The sequence below is a fragment of the Hyperolius riggenbachi genome, chromosome 11 (genome assembly GCF_040937935.1).
Source record: "Hyperolius riggenbachi isolate aHypRig1 chromosome 11, aHypRig1.pri, whole genome shotgun sequence".
Classification (NCBI taxonomy): Eukaryota; Metazoa; Chordata; class Amphibia; order Anura; family Hyperoliidae; genus Hyperolius; species Hyperolius riggenbachi.
This window is the reverse complement of record NC_090656.1, coordinates 203,557,166-203,574,072: the sequence shown is the minus strand read 5'-3', so window position 1 is coordinate 203,574,072 and position 16,907 is coordinate 203,557,166. Positions and strand designations below refer to the sequence as shown.

Genomic DNA, 16,907 nt, shown 5'->3' with positions numbered 1-16,907 from the left:
GCTAGACTGAATAGCAGTCTGTTATGTCCAAACTCCTCCCCCATCCCATCATTACCATCAGGTTGTGTTAAGGAGACCGTCAGGTTGTAGACAGGGAGTAACTGGAAGAGAAACTAGCCAGCCTATTCCTGTAAACACAGAACTGACCCCGCCCACAAAAAGGTAGCAAAAGGAGGGGTGTGGTCAGTGGATGTCTCTGTGCGAAACTACTACTCTATTGTCAGTTCTGGGTATATCTTAAAGGATACCCGAAGTGACATGTGACATAATGAGATAGACATGTGTATGTACAGTGCCTAGCACACAAATAACTATGCTGTGTTCCTTTTTTTCTTTCTCTGCCTGAAAGAGTTAAGCATCAGGTATGTAAGTGGCTGACTCAGTCCTGACTCAGACAGGAAGTGACTACAGTGTGACCCTCACTGATAGGAAATTCCAACTATAAAACACTTTCCTAGCAGAAAATGGCTTCTGAGAGCAAGAAAGAGATAAAAAGTGGAATGTCTTATCAGTGAGGGTCACACTGTAGTCACTTCCTGTCTGAGTCAGGACTGAGTCAGCCACTTACATACCTGATATTTACCTCTTTCAGGCAGAGAAAGAAAAAAAGGAACACAGCATAGTTATTTGGGTGCTAGGCACTGTACATACCCATGTCTATCTCATTATGTCACACGTCACCTCGGGTATCCTTTAAAGTGGACCTGAACTCTTGCACAGGACAGAAGGAAAACATTAAGAAATAAACCGTATTTGTACTTAGAGAGTTCAGCCTGTTTAATTTCGTATAATGCCATGCCATACAATGCATGTACTTAGTGGTGGGCAGCCTGTTTAATCCCCCCTCATCTGTGACTAATTACAAGTGTAATGTGATCTCTCAGCTTTGTCAGCTGGGGAATCTCAGCAGCATTGGCAGAGCAGCTGATTTGTAAACACAGGCTGTTAACCTTCCATAAAAAAGGAAGTAGACACACTGCAGATTTATTGCTGGCTTTCATTCAGCTCAACAAAGAAATGTTTGTATGTTTTCTTTAAAGGTTATTATGCTGTTGCTTATCTTTTAGAGCAGAGAGGAAGTTCTGAGTTCAGGTTCACTTTAAAGTCTGCAATTACACACCTGCTAAGTTGCTAACTGTTCAGCAATCCCCACTGTGTTCTGATATAATCCTGAGGGTTCCACATTGTCTATTAGAAGGTAATAGAAATAAAAAAAAAATCTGGGTCAGAATTGTTGGATTACGTATATTCTTCAAACCAGGAAGATCTCATTGAACCAATCTTTTGTGTAGTCTACTGAATGATGTCATTAGTGACATGGGAACTGTGCCCATCACTTAGTATGTGCATTGTAGGACATGGCACTGCCCTCTGCACCCACTGCTGAGCCCATCCCGCCCTGTAGGCTGTGATATTATACTGCCCTCTACCCTCAGCACCCACCAGTGACGGCATTGTGAACAATGGGCCTATAGTGTTTGTTTGCTCTTGTAGTGAAGCGATAGATGCATGATCCGTACAAACAATACAGGAAGGAAGTACAATGCTGGGCATTCCTGTATGAAATGTATCGGCGTTCTCCCTTCCGAATAACGTCCATGAAAGCCATTTCTGTCCGTATCATACACAAAGCTAGGTCTGGGCACGCCGCCCTCAGTAAATATTCTATTTACATCCCCACATTCAAATCATCCGCTGAGCCAGAGAAGCGCACAGAGCGACTGGCATTACCAGCCTGGCGTGGTATTCATGAGGAGAAATGTTTACCAATTGATTGAAATAAATGGTTTCTATGCAAACAAGTAGCTTGTGGCTCGCCTATCCTCCCTCCACCCCCACACCCACAATACAGTTTTCCATTTACCGAGGTGACCCCTCAGCAACAGAGCAGCAAATTGTAAGTTCTATCCAAAACTTTATTAACAATCTCACAGAGAGCTGACAAAAAAAACAACTGTTTTCTGTGTGGTACCTGTGTAAGCTGTAACAGGAATCATCAGGACCTACGTGAGACAAAACCAAAGAGTAGGGATGCCCATTCAGATTTCAGCGGAACTGAAATTTCCATATTTCCGATCGGAAATCTGCATTTCTGAATGGAATTCAGAAATAGGGTTTCCGCGGAAATATTGCATTACTGCAACTTGGTAATTTTAGACCAATCATAGAACTCAGAAGCACTGGGCCAGAGAATTCAGAATTTTTCCACAAAAATTAGATTACAGTGGTAATTTTAGACCAATCACGAGACTCGAATAATACAGAGTATTCCCACGTCTTATGATTGACCTAAAATATCTGTGGTATTCGGATATAATGTGGTAAAATCCTGCATTCTCCGATTGGTCAACTTGGAAGTATTTGCCAATCAGGGAATGCAAAAAATGAAGAAAAAAAGACTCCTCGAAATTGGAAATCCAAGGAATCAGTAATCGCACATTGGCGGAAAATGTGATTGGCCTAAGATATCTGTGGTATTTCAATTACCGCAGTAAAATTCTGTATTCTCTGATTGGTCCAATACTAGCTCAACAGTATTTCAGCCGAGTATGCAAAAAATGACAAAAAATAAGACTCTTCGGAAATCCGTGGAATCAGTTTTCGACATTGGCAGAAATTGTTATTTCTGCAGAATGGAAAATCTGCATTTCCTACCATCCCTACGAAAGAGATGGAAATTCTATTTGGTAAAAAAATCACAATATATTGTGAGCATATGAGATGTTACATTAAGGATCAATTCCATGATTTCTTTTAAACTACCCTCTGCCAACTAACATTATACCTCTGAGCAGCTTCAGCTCTGATTGGCCCTCTCCTGACTCCTCCCCCTATCCACAACAAATGCCACACCCCCCATAAAAAAACACACATCTCTATCACACTGGAATTCCCCATCCCCCTGTCTCATTGCCACTTCCACATCCTATGGTACTTGATATACTACAGGAGATGCATGGCTATAACAGCCTCACCTACTGTACAAACAGCAGCAAAAGGCCATATAGGCCATGGCATAGGGCACTTAATGCAAAACAGGGTTCCTGCATTTGAAAGAAAATACTGAGATGTAAAATGAGATAAAATTGCCACGTGACAAAAAAAAAAACAATGAAAAAAGAAACAAAAAGAAACTGATTATATTTATTGAGACTGAACAGTTGAAACAGGTATATTTTAATTTGCATTTTTTTTTTATCAATCACGTCAGACGATGGGTACTGAAATCTATTACACAACTCACTCCGCTTGTAATTCCTACATCTGATTCTGGGGTGATGGGAATTAATTCTTCGGAAAGCGTCTCTCATAGACATGTGTCTATAGTATTAGCTCATCAGTCACCCTTTCAGGAGTCATCTCCTTGTAAATGTTGGGTCAGCGCTCTCCCCTGCTCCTCTACGCAGCGATTGTCGCGTTCAACGCGCTCCCTGGCCTGACGACGAATCGCTCAAAAGTTCAGTCTCACTCTGGGGGAAAATATTAACCTTCTGTTCTGAGAAGTCCTCCTGCAGCATGCCCATCGTGTTCACTGTGATAAAAAATACCACTTCTAAGGGGGAGCATGGTCTCTTCATATTTGCATTTTATCATTTCTTCCCTTATCACATTAACCTGTCATGTATTACCCCTCTAAAGGACAGGGAACTCCTCCTAGTATTTCTTATTCTGCTGTAATTTACCATCATGAACACGTACTAGTATTGGCGATGTCTCAAACCACACATCAGCTATATATGTATTTGTAAGAAAAAAAAAATACTTCTCATGCATCTATGCTCCCCACTATTTGTTTTGTACTATGCACAGCACTACAGAAGAAGATGTTGGCACCATAGAAATAAAAAAATAGTAATCATACCCCCATTGCCAGGTACTGATGTAAATAAATCTGGGGGCTCAGCATGCACCTTTTTTTGTCAAATGACAATCCTGAAGTTTAATCTCCTTGCCGGTTATCCCGAGCTCAACTCGGGGTAACCTGCGCAGGATTTCTCAGGCCCCGCTGGGCCGATTTGCATAATTTTTTTTTTGTTACATGCAGCTACCACTTTGCTAGCTGCTTGTAACATTCGATCGCCGCTGCTCGTCGCCGATCCGCCGTGCCGAGTCGCCCCCCCACCCCCCCAGACCCCTGCACAGCCTGGCCAATCAGTGCCAGGCAGCGCTGAGGGGTGGATCGGGATTCCCTGTGACGTACCGACGTCCATGACGTCGGTGACGTCATCCCGCCCCGTCGCCATGGCGACCGGGGAAGCCCTGCAGGAAATCCCGTTCTGAACGGGATTTCCTGCTTACTCTGATCGCCGAAGGCGATCGGAGTGGGTGCGGGGATGCCGCCGCTCAGCGGCTATCATGTAGCGAGCCCTGGGCTCGCTACATGATTTGAGAATTATTTTTTTTTAAAAAAAAGTTCTGCGCTGCCTCCTTGCCGGCGGGAATTAGACCGGCAAGGAGGTTAAGTAGCAACCCCACCAGGACCCCTGAAACAGAGGGGCCCAGTAAAGGCCATCCTTGAACAGCTTTATTAGTTCTTTATTGGTGCCAAGCTGGTAATGATCACCTCTTGATGTGCTTTGATGGGCTGTAACCATTAATAAACTGTTCTCCTCCCCAGCTTACACCTCTCTGACACTGCAGTTTCCTTTGCAGGTTTTGGTGCTCCATATCAATTTTTATGTATAGTGCACTTGATGGGGGCCCGATGTAAAAATTGCACTGGAGCCCAGAGCCCTTAACCTCCTGGGCGATAATCCCGAGCTGAGCTCGGGGTATGTCGCGCAGGAGGATTTCTCAGGCCGATTTGCATAATTTTTTTTTGTTACACGCAGCTAGCACTTTGCTAGCTGCGTGTAACTTCCGATCGCCGCCGCTACCCGCCGTGCCGCGCAGCCCCCCCCCCCCCCCAGACCCCTTGCCAATTAGTGCCAGGCAGCGCTGAGGGGTGGATCGGGACTCCCTCCCCCTCTGGGGGAAGCCAAGCAGGAGATCCCGTTCTGATCGGCAATCAGAGGGGGTGGGGGGATGCCGCTGCACAGCGGCTATCATGTAGCTAGCGCTAGGCTAGCTACATGATTTTTAAAAAAGTGCTATGCCCCCTCCTGGGCGATGTAATTGTATCGTCCAGAGGGTTAAGCTACGCTACTGCCCTACTCCTATAATAATAGGTAGCCAAAGGTGCCCTCCCCCCTCCCCCCCAATAAAATGTTAACTCTCCAGTATTGGTAGGTGACCCCTATTAGAGGTATCCAAGGTATCCCCCAGTATAGGTAGCCAAGGAGACCCTCAGTATAGATAGCCACCCTCAGTATTTTTAGCCAAAGATGCCCTTCCCCCCCTCCCCCTATAGGGCATTGGTGTCAGTGGGAGTATGTAGCTTTCTGCTGCCACTCCATCCCCTTAGTATAGCTAGAGCTGCGGCAGGGAGCGGCGGTTTGTGGCGGCGGACAGCAGAGATCTTCAATCAAGCTTACAGAGGATATTGGCCTAGGATCATTTCTGAGGATATTGGTGTGGGAACATTTTTTAAAGGTTCATGGTTAAAGGGAACCCGAGGTGAGAGGGATATGGAGGCTGTAGTATTTATTTTTAAACCATACCAGTTGCCTGGCAGTCCTCCTGATCCTGTGTCGCTAATACTTTTAGCCATAGACCCTGAACAAGCATGCAGCAGATCAGGTACTCCCGACTCAACTGACTCAGGTTTTACTGGATTAGCCATATACTTGTTTTGACTCAGACACTACTTATGCCAGAAGATCAAAAGGGCTGCCAGGCAACTGGCATTGTGTACAAGGAAATAAATATGGCAGCCTCCCTTTCATCTCGGGTTCCCTTTAATTAAGATCAATAAAGGACTTTTTTTCGTTGTATTTTTATTTCTTTTAACCCTTTGTGGAAATGGGTACCCTTATACTCATTTCTCCTGGGGAGGGGGGTGGCATCTGGGGGTCCCCTTCTTATGCTGGGAATACACGGCTTGATTTTGAGCCATTAAGATGGCTCGATAGATAATTTCGTCCGATCGCCGCCCGATCGTTTTGCCGCTCGATTCCGGATTGAAGTGAATGGAAAAAGATAAGAAAAACGAGCGGAAGATAAGAGAATTGACTGTGGAATCAAACGGCGAAACGATCGAGCGGGAGAATCGAGCGGCAAAATCGACCCGTATATTCCCAGCATTACAGGGGACTCCCAGATGCAACCATGACTTCCCCCCCAGGGCGTCGTCAGCCCCTCCTCCTCTTGGGGCACCGGAGGTGGGGAAAGACCCTTGTCCATGCATTGGACAAGAACACTGGGGGAGAGGGGGAGAGTTGGCCGCCCCTCTCCTCCAGAGCCCCCCAACTCCAGAGCCCCCCAATACAATGGACCATGCGGACTGGTATATCTCAGGGTGCAATGCCCCTTGTGGCCGTGGCTCCACATTCTGGCTATCCCAGCCTGCATCGGGGAGAAGGAACCCACATCATTTTTTTTATTTCCCACACTCTGAACATATATATACATGTTGACATATTATGTAACTTTACCGGATTCAAGTAACTTTTTTCCTCTAACTTTAACATCGATTTTCTCAAAAACGACAAGGTCTTTTCTAATTTTTTTCCTCTTATTCATACTGTACTCCTTAACATACCCTGCAAATGTGGCGTTTCTAGCTCGTAGGAGGGCTTTGCTATAAACCAATTTCCCACACTCAGCACATGAACTTTAAAATCAATTTTCTCAGAAACTAGGACTTTTTTTGAAAAATAAAATGTTCCTCTTGTTCCCCCACTGACACCAATGCCACAAATGCACCAAAAATGCATGCAGAATGCAAATGCAAAACGCAATTGCAAGCGCAAATGCATACAGAAACACACTGAAAAATGCACAACGCAGAAAACTCATGGTTTCTAGCCTAGTGTGCTCCCAGCCTGACACATTTTTCAGAAGACATACTGTAAGACCAATCACAACGGTCCCTTCTCACAGCCTGTGCAAGCTCTATCAATGCTCCTCCCCCTCCTCCTCAATGTAGCGGGAGGTCACTGGCGGCCTCACCTGAGCTACCAGATGGCACAGTCGGGTTCCTTCTTGGGTGAGGCTGAAGAGGCTGCGGATGGCGTTCTCCACACTGTGTACGCTCTCAGAGGCATCCAGCTGCTCCACCAGACCCTGCCGAGACAGAGATAAACAATATTATAGCCGGACTGAGAATAAAATGCACAGGTGAGCTACATTCATATGAACCAATGTCCTAGCTAGCATCACTTGTGATTCCCACACCTCTACCACACTGCGTAGCCAGAAACCGTGACACCACTATTCAGAGACTGACATCATGTGGCTTTCCACACATCCTCCCCACTTACAGTCTACTACTCATTGGACTATCAGTAACTAAAAGCTTACTAATAAGGATGTCCTGTGAACTGACAGAAATGAGTCACTACATCCCCCGGTGCCTGAAACCCCATTCAGTGCTGCCCCAGGACCCTCCCCTTCCAGTATCCGCCCCCTTGTTGTCCCCAGTGCTTGAAACATGCTAAAATGGCAGAATTTTGTGACAAAAAAAAATGGGTTTTGTTTATTCTTCGGACCCTCCCACAGCCAGCCTGATGTCGTATGTGCAGAGTGTTATCTGCCTGCAATATACAGCTCAAATGTTCATACTGCACGGATGGAAAATACTTTGCTGTTGATATAGTCTATGTTGCAAAGGGTTATCAAGCGCTCCACACAAGTTAGAAATTAGCTGCCAGAGGATAACTCCACTCCACAAATGGAACCGTAGAAAACTGTACATGCAATCCTCAGCGCTGATGTGTCATCCACTCCTGCTGCTCCAGCCTGCAGTCACCCAGTGCTCAACGGGTATATAGTGTCCACCACCAAAGGACAAACAATAGGCCAGGCTTAGTAGAGTTACTGCCACAGGGGGTTACACTTTAATTTCAACAATCTGCATACATACGATATCCCCTGATGACGGCATAGAAACGAAACCTGGTAGGGAAGAAGAGACAGGCTATCTCGATTCAACCACCTATATGTGATAAGGTGCACTTGATATTATTCAGTGCAGAGACCTTCTAGGCGAATTTATGCAGTACAGGTCCAGTTTGCATGGACCCACAATGTAAGTGTATTTGTTTTAATGTATGCAGATTGTTGAAATAAAAGTGTAACCCCCTGTGGCAGTAACTCTACTAAGCCTGGCCTATTGTTTGTCCTTTGGTGGTGGACACTATATGCCCGTTGAGCACTGGGTGACTGCAGGCTGTAGCAGCAGGAGTGGGTGACACATCAATGTGACATTGGCTATCATTCATAAAGCGTTCCCGCATACGGAAATGCTAAAAAACAGCCGACTTTACCGAGCAATAAGCAAAATGTGTGTTCATAAAACCTATTTCCGCATGCGAAGCTGACATTTCCGAGCAGATCGATAAATTACCGCATTGTGCGGTGATTCTATGCGGAAATGTAACCAAATGTAAATTAATAAAAATGAACACAAGCGGTATGCGGACGGGGATTACCGCTCCCATGGATGTAGCGATAGGCATGCGGAGTACATGTAAGTGAATGGGACGGACCTCCCAAGCAGCAGCAGAGAGAGCACCGCATGGAGGGACTCGGCTAGCTTCTCCTGTTTCCGCATGCCTACCGACAGCCTAACGCTAGCCTACAGCGTGATATTTCCGCACTCCTATCGTAACAGGCAACATTTTTCTGAATGACCACCCAGAAGGCTGAAATACCGACAGTGGTGTTTCCCCGCATGGATTTACTTTACCGACAGCACTTTTATGAATGATAGCATTGTGTCTGGGCTCTTAACAGTCCCTCAGAGCAGCAAGCACCCGAAATTCCCTCGAGGCTCAAAATCTACTGGCCCTAACTTAGTTTACGGTTACTTTTTGTCAAACAGGGGTGTAATAATAGCCCCTGCCGAAGTAGGCAATCTGGGCACCCACTAGCGGAGGGAGTTTGGACACCACCATAGGCGCTCATTGAGGGGTAATATGGGCGCCTGCAATGCCTGGTACGGCTAGTACGGCGATTGGCGGCTGGGTTGGGGCTTAAGGCTAGGCATGAGGGTGTGTGGTTAGGTGTCAGGTAGGGTGTTTGTGTGGGAAAGACGGTTAGGGTTAGGCGTCAGGTAGGAAGTTTATGTGTTAGGCGTCAGGGGGAGGGTTCTGTGTGAGAGTAGGCTTAGTTTAGCCATAGTAAGATAGCAGTATTTAATACTGATAGTTTACACTTTATTGATGTATGCAGCCCCGCGACCCCACTGATTACGGGAGGGGGAGAATCGGAGACAGTGAGGGCCGCTCCTCCTCCGCCCTCTCCTCACGGATGCATAGTAGCGCAAGGAACAGTGTAATATTTAACTCATCCAGCACTGCAGGTCTCTTCCATGCATCACAGCAAGTACATTGTACATTTTGAGCATCTGTAACAGCGGGGCTAAAAATGATTTTGGTGATTTTTACGAGGGGTATTTTGTTTCTATTCTGCACCAGCGCAGAACAGAAACCACAACTTGCTTACATTCTATACTACGGCAATCGGAAGAAGAATTAAACTGAATTCAGTACACATCTGTGTCTGTCCTCCCTCTCTGCCCCCAATTAGTGGAATAAAAACAAGTGGGATTCATCACATCATTAGATCTTAGCTACTGCTGAAAAGAACAATAAGAAACATAATAAATACAAGAATGTTCTGAATGATGCCGCATTGAGAATCTAATACATTGTGGCCAGAACTACGAACAACACAACAGCTGAACAGAGTCTTCTCTCCCAATACCTAAAAATACATAAATAAAGGCAAAAGCCATTGTCTAGAGCAGGGGTGTCAAACTGAAATACAAAGTGGTCTGAAATTAAGACACTGAGACCCAGTAGCAGGCCAACCTCAATGTCTAGGGGCCCTCCTCCCTCCCCTATACAGTACCCTGCTTGCCAATACAATTCCCTGCTGTCTAGTGGCCCATCCCCTATACAGTTCCCTGGTGTCTAGTGGCACCCTCCTTGCCTATACAGTTCCCTGGTATCTACTGGCCCTCTTCCCTCCCCTATACAGTACCCTGCTGTCTAGTGGCACCCTCATTGCCTATACAGTTCCATGGTATCTAGTGGCCCCATCCCCTATACAGTTCCCTGGTGTCTAGTGGCACCCTCCTTGCCTATACAGTTCCCTGGTGTCTAGTGGCCCTCCTCTATACAGTACCCTGCTGTCTAGTGCCACCCTCCTTGCCTATACAGTATCCTGCTGTCTAGTGGCACCCTCCTTGCCTATACAGTTTCCTGCTGTCTAGTGCACCACTACCTCCCCTATACAGTACCCTGCTGTCTAATGGCTCCCTCCCCTATACAGTTCCCTGGTGTCTAGTGGCTCCCTCCCTCCCCTATACAGTACAGTAACCTGCTGTCTAGTGGCACTCTTCTTTCCTTTACAGTTCCCTGGTGTCTAATGGCCCCCTCCCCTATACAGTACCCTGCTGTCTAGTGGCTCCCTCCCCTATACAGTTCCCTGGTGTCTAGTGGCTCCCTCCCTCCCCTATACAGTACAGTACCCTGCTGTCTAGTGGCACTCTTCTTGCCTTTACAGTTCCCTGGTGTCTAGTGGCCCCCTCCCCTATACAGTTCCCTGGTGTCTAATGCCCCCCCCCCCCCCATACAGTTCCCTGGTGTCTAGTGCACCCCTACCTACCCAATACAGTTCCCTGTTGTCTAGTGGCACACTTCCTACACTATACAGCTCCCTGGTGTCTAGTGCGTTCCCCCTCCCACCCCTGTACAGTTCCCTGGTGTTTAGTGACCCCCCTCCCTCCTCTATACATTTCCCTGTTGTCTAGTGACCACCCTTCCTTCCCTATACAGTTCCCTGATGTCTAGTGCTTTCCCCCTACCTCACCATATGGATTCCTTGGTGATCAAGGGCCTTACCTCCAATATAGCTTTCCTAGTGGTCTAGAGTGGGCCAAACATAGGAAATTGGGGAAAACACTTGGGGACCAAATTTGACGGTTCTGAGAGCCAGATTTGTCCTTTGGGCCAGAGTTTGACATGAATGGTCTAAAGTAATGGGGTGCCCATATATCTTGCAATGGATGGGCAGATCGACAAAGAGACAGATCTCTCTTTGATCGAATACGCCGGAGAGAGATCTGTTGTCCGCCTATACACTGCATGCCAATTCCCGCTCAATTTCAGAATGAAATTTCCCAGGTATTGGACTTGTGACGATGCTGATTCCGCCCGCCTGGCCGCCCCCCCAAATGTTTAGCGCAGCTGGACAGATGAGATGTACAATGCAGGCACACCGAGTGGGGACATTTACATTTGGGGAGATAGTGCATGTCGGGCACCCAATTAACAATATTGAACCGAGATTTTCCATTTTGGTCAATCAAAACATTGTAATCCGATAAAAAAATTATTTAATCAGATAGTCGATCGGGCAGCAATATGTATGGCCAGCTTAACCAATCACACTGTAGAAGATCAAAAAACAGGTACAGCTACACACCGCAAGTATAATACACCAGTAAGGCTAGGTTTACAATGGAACGCAACACAATGGAATAAAAATGTTGCACCACACGTTGCGTCACATACAGTGAAGCATGCAGTCAATGAAAAGTATGCTTCACTGCCACCGTTAACACACCCATTATGCGGTAATGCACTGCATGCACTGGGTTGGGTCTGCTAACCTTCCTTTCTTCTGATAAAGGGGACTATCCTTCAGGTCAGTTGTTTTGTAGCTAAACTGGTTATAAGTGTGAAGATCTTGATCGCCATTCTTGTTTTATGAATCTTGTAAGATGGGCTGTGAGGGTCACCAAGGGGAGGCAAGGGAAGGGTGTGAACATTAATGTTTTGCAGGGGGGGCCTATGAATTGTAGTTACTCCGCTCGTAGGACAAGAAGCCTGTACTGCTCTATGGAGAGAGGAGGGAGAGGGGACTAGCATGAAATATAACTTCAAAAGATCAAAATGAACTATAAAAAATAAATAAAAAAATAGCAGATGTTCAAAAAGCAACCCTAACAAATAAAATCAGCAGAAATCTGAGGACTTTAGTGACATTTCCCTTTAACCTGTGGAGCTATGCATTCCAGGAGCTGGCGTTGTGATTTGATCATTTGTCTGCGTTTCCTTGAATAGAAGAAAAACTCCCTCAGGCTTCCGTGTGGCACAAAGTGGAAAAGTGCATTATGCATTAATTAAGTGTTCCCTATAGGAGTGTGCATCCTTCACTCCCCATTGTCATCGGATTGTTTTCTGCCTCCCAGCTTTTAGGAGAGACCAGATAGGAGGCATCCTTGTATTACAAACACTCAGGAATTTAGTCCATACAGACAAGGACACGGATCAGCCCTCTACATAGGGTCTCAGGAGCTGGGGGGGAGGGGGGGTTTCAAGGTACGGCCCTGACATAGGGGGGGCATGCTTTAAAGGACATCCGAGGTGAAAATAAACTGATGAGATAAGCAATTGTATCTATCCTCCTTCTCCAAAAAAAAGACTTTTTTTTAGATATCCCACAGTTTTATTTTATCTACTTTTTTACGTTTTTGCTGTTTCATTGTCTCTGCTCAGCGACACCTTCATTGAAGTATGTCAGGGCTCAAATCTATGAAATATTGACCCTTTTTATCTCTTTCCTGCTCTCAGAAGCCATTTGCTGACAGGAAAGTGTTTTATAGCTGTAATTACTTATCAGTGAGGGTTATGCCATGGTCCGACCCAGTCCCTACCCGACAGAAACTGTCACTTGCATACCTCATGTTTAACTCTTTCAGGCAGAGAAAGAAAAAAATGAACACAGCATAGTCATTTGTGTGCTAGGCACTGTACATACACATGTCTTTCTCATCGTGTCACATGTCACTTCGGTTGTCCTTTAATTGTCAGCAGGAGTGCTTACCTTTCTTTATTTACATACAAGTTATATTAACTGGTTCCAGACCAACGCAGTATGAATCTACGTCCAGCAGGTGGTGTGTGGCTCTGACTGGACGTAGATTCAACGTTGCAATTAATCGCTCGTTACTGTCGTTACTGCCAATATCACTGCAATTTGCTTGCTTTGCCTTCTATAAGATGGCAGAGCTCTTTAAGCAGGTCAGGAGCTTCTTTCAATGGCTCCTTACCGCTTCATCACGGAGAGCCAATCAGATTGGCTCCCATTGATAGACAGCATTAGGAGCAAATGAAAGCGGCTCCCGACCGGATGTCAGCACTCTGCTGTCATAGAGACGGCAGAGAGAGGAGCCTGCGGCGATGGGGCAGCGTCGTAACCGGCGAGAGCAGCAGGTATGTGCGGCGATTCGTCGCGAAGCGGCGTTTTACTGTACCAGCAGTCTCTGGTCCTTAAAGAGACACTTAAGCCAAATAAAAAAAAATGAGCTATACTCACCTGGGGCTTCCCTCAGCCCCCTGCAGCTGTCCGGTGCCCTCGCAGCCTCGCTCCGATCCTCCAGGACCCGTTGGCGACCACTTCCGGTTTCGCCGTCAGGACCCGACAGGCTGGGAACGCGAGTAATTCTTCGCTATAGCAACATAGAGGGAGCTATTGTGGCTGGGAACGCGAAGAATCACTCACGTTCCCAGCCTGACGGGTCCTGACGGAAAAACCGGAAGTGGTCGCCGGCGGGTCCTGGATGATCGGAGCGAGGCTGCAAGGGCACCGGACAGCTACAGGGGCTGAGAAAAAGCCCCAGGTGAGTAGAACTAATTTTTTTTATTTGCCTTAAGGTTCACTTTAAGGGGGCAGAGACTGCTGGTACTGAAGTGGTTAATTTACTATTTCTACTTCTTTCGCTTATAAATCTCTGACGTATTCAACAATGCTAAATAGAGATCACTGAGCCTTCTGTATCAGTATGGACGCTCTAATGTCCACCCTACAAGCATACACTATTATTAATATACATTTGTATACTGTAGCTCTGACACATTCCACAGAGCTGTACAGAGATCGATCACTGATCTGTTTATATAAGTCTCTGCACCAAAGGAGCTTACACTCTAATTTCCTCACCACAGTCACACGCTATTATTATTATTATACATATACTGTATAGCTCTGACACATTCCATAGCTTTGTACGCAGATCACTGATCCATTCACACCAATCTGTGTATCAAAGGAGCTTCACTTATGCCCAACCTACAAAAACACTATTATAATTACTGTATACATTTATATAACTCTCATATATTCTGAAGTGCTGTATAGAGACCACTGAACCATTCTCATTAGTCTCTGCACCAGAGGAGCTTATACTTTAATGCCTCATCACAGTTGCACACTATTATTACTATACATTTATATAGCTCTGACGTATTCCACAGCACTAAAGAGAGATCACTGATCCATTCCCATCAGTCTCTGCACCAGAGGAGCTTACACTCTAACGTCCTCAGTCACCACAGTCACACACTAATGTTATACATCTCACTAATATTATAAATGCAAAAGTTTTGATGTTTGGATATTTGTTACTTAACTACGCAACAATGGCTGAACGGATTTGAATGAAATTTGACACACACATAGTACATTACCTGGAATAACATATAGGATACTTTTTATCCCCATAGCCAAAAAGTGGGCAGAGATTTCAACGGGAAAATGTAAAGTGCAGCCATTCTTACACTGTTAATGGCCGGGTTCTCAAACTTTGCACAGTTGGTCACTGGGTGACAGGCATTAATATTCAGAAAAGTGGGTGGAGCCTACAAAAGCCAATCAAAATTCACCTATTGATTTTCAAGGGGAATATTTAATTGCTGCCATTCTTGCATTGTTAATGGCACACGCCTCAAACCTGGTACAGTTAGTCATTGGGTGACTGGGGTTCAAATTCAGAAAAGGGGGTGGAGCCACTGCCAATCAGATTTGCTTCATTTCAATGCAAATTATTGAAGCCAAAGACTGCAAAGCTCACAAACTTGGTCATTGAGTAATTGTGTGTTAGTGTGAGAAAAAATGGGCGGAGCCAACACCAGCCAAATACATACCTGGGCAACGCCAGGGCACATCAGCTAGTGTGTAATATATATATATATATATATATATATATATATATATATATATATATATATATATATATATATATATATATATATATATATATATATATATACACATATATATCTCAGCCATATTCCACAGTGCTGTACAGAGATCGCTGATTCATTCACATCAGTCTCTGCACCGGAGGAGCTTACACGGAAAATGTGTCATTACTTCATTAATGCGTAAAATAAATACATCTCTCACTACATCTGTCTCTTGATGCTTATATATAATAATGTAAAGAGCAGCAGCCAATCAGAAATCATCTTTTCCTGATTTATGGTTGGGTGCCCCACCCTGGGAAAATGACACAAGGTGATGCAGGCAAAGAGGTCTACAAGGCCAAAACCATCTATTGCACCTCCTATGTGAATGCTGGACCAGACTCTACTGCTATTCAAATAGGGGCCACCTGTCTGGGGAATGATTTCTCGAAGTGGCCTGTGTTCTGGGACATATCCAGGCGGAATGGAGGAGAAATAATGGAAGAGGGGAACGGACAATAAGAGGCCATCTGACCCGAGGCAGACCAGCGGCACCAAACCATTACATCATGCTTGGTGACATCATCCTCTGTGCGGGGGACTGTCAGGCCGCACTGCTGCTTCTTCTGACATCTCAAAAAGACTATAATTTGTTAGTGAACAAAGAGAAGAAGGGGTGACCAATACCAACCCCCCCTCACACACACACACACACACACGCCCTGAAAAATGGGAACTGATTTAAAGTGGACCTCTGGAGTAAATTTAAAACTCACACTATCAGGCACAGGCAGCAGAAAATATAACAGAGCAGTGGGGAAAAATGTCTAAAAGCTGACCACTTGTGCCATAAAATCCAGGTTTTTGTTGGTTAGCCATGTCCCCTTCCTGAAAAAAAGGCCATGGCAGTTTTGTGACTTTGCAAAGACTGCTAAGAGATGGTGTCATTGGTGGGTGGGAGGAGCTTCATATTGAGGCCTAAGATGTACTCAGCTTCTACCTGTGCCACTGAGCCAGCCTATCACAGAGAGATACTCTGCTTCTACCTGTGCCACTGAGCCAGCCTATCACAGAAAGATACTCTGCTTCTACCTCTGCCACTGAGCCAGACTATCACAGAGAGATAATCTGCTTCTGCCTGTGCCACTGAGCCAGACTATCACAGAGAGATACTCTGCTTCTACCTGTGCCACTGAGCCAGACTATCACAGAGAGGTACTCTGCTTCTACCTGTGCCACTGAGCCAGACTATCACAGAGAGATACTCTGCTTCTACCTGTGCCACTGAGCCAGACTATCACAGAGAGGTACTCTGCTTCTACCTGTGCCACTGAGCCAGACTATCACAGAGAGATACTCTGCTTCTACCTGTGCCACCAAGCCAGCCTATCACAGAGAGATACTCTGCTTCTACCTGTGCCACTGAGCCAGACTATCACAGAGAGGTGCTCTGCTTCTACCTGTGCCACTGAGCCAGCCTATCACATGGAGGTACTCTGCTTCTACCTGTGCCACTGAGCCAGCCTATCACAGAGAGATACTCTGCTTCTACCTGTGCCACAGAGCCAGCCTATCACAGAGAGATACTCTGCTTCTACCTGTGCCACTGAGCCAGACTATCACAGAGAGGTACTCTGCTTCTACCTGTGCCTCTGAGCCAGACTATCACAGAGAGGTACTCTGCTTCTACCTGCGCCACTGAGCCAGACTATCACAGAGAGATACTCTGCTTCTACCTGTGCCACTGAGCCAGACTATCACAGAGAGGTACTCTGCTTCTACCTGCGCCACTGAGCCAGACTATCACAGAGAGATACTCTGCTTCTACTT

The 16,907-nt window shown here is 45.8% G+C and overlaps 1 protein-coding gene across 7 annotated transcripts in view; it reads right to left on the bottom strand.

The window, feature by feature from the left end:
- The window catches only part of INSC (INSC spindle orientation adaptor protein), a 309,535-nt gene that overhangs the window by 89,661 nt on the left and 202,967 nt on the right, over window positions 1-16,907 (bottom strand). For all 7 annotated transcript variants that reach the window (XM_068260115.1, XM_068260117.1, XM_068260118.1 and 4 more), the window contains one exon: window positions 7,051-7,164. In XM_068260115.1, the coding sequence (XP_068116216.1) occupies window positions 7,051-7,164 (114 nt within the window). The remainder of the gene's footprint in view (window positions 1-7,050; window positions 7,165-16,907) is intronic.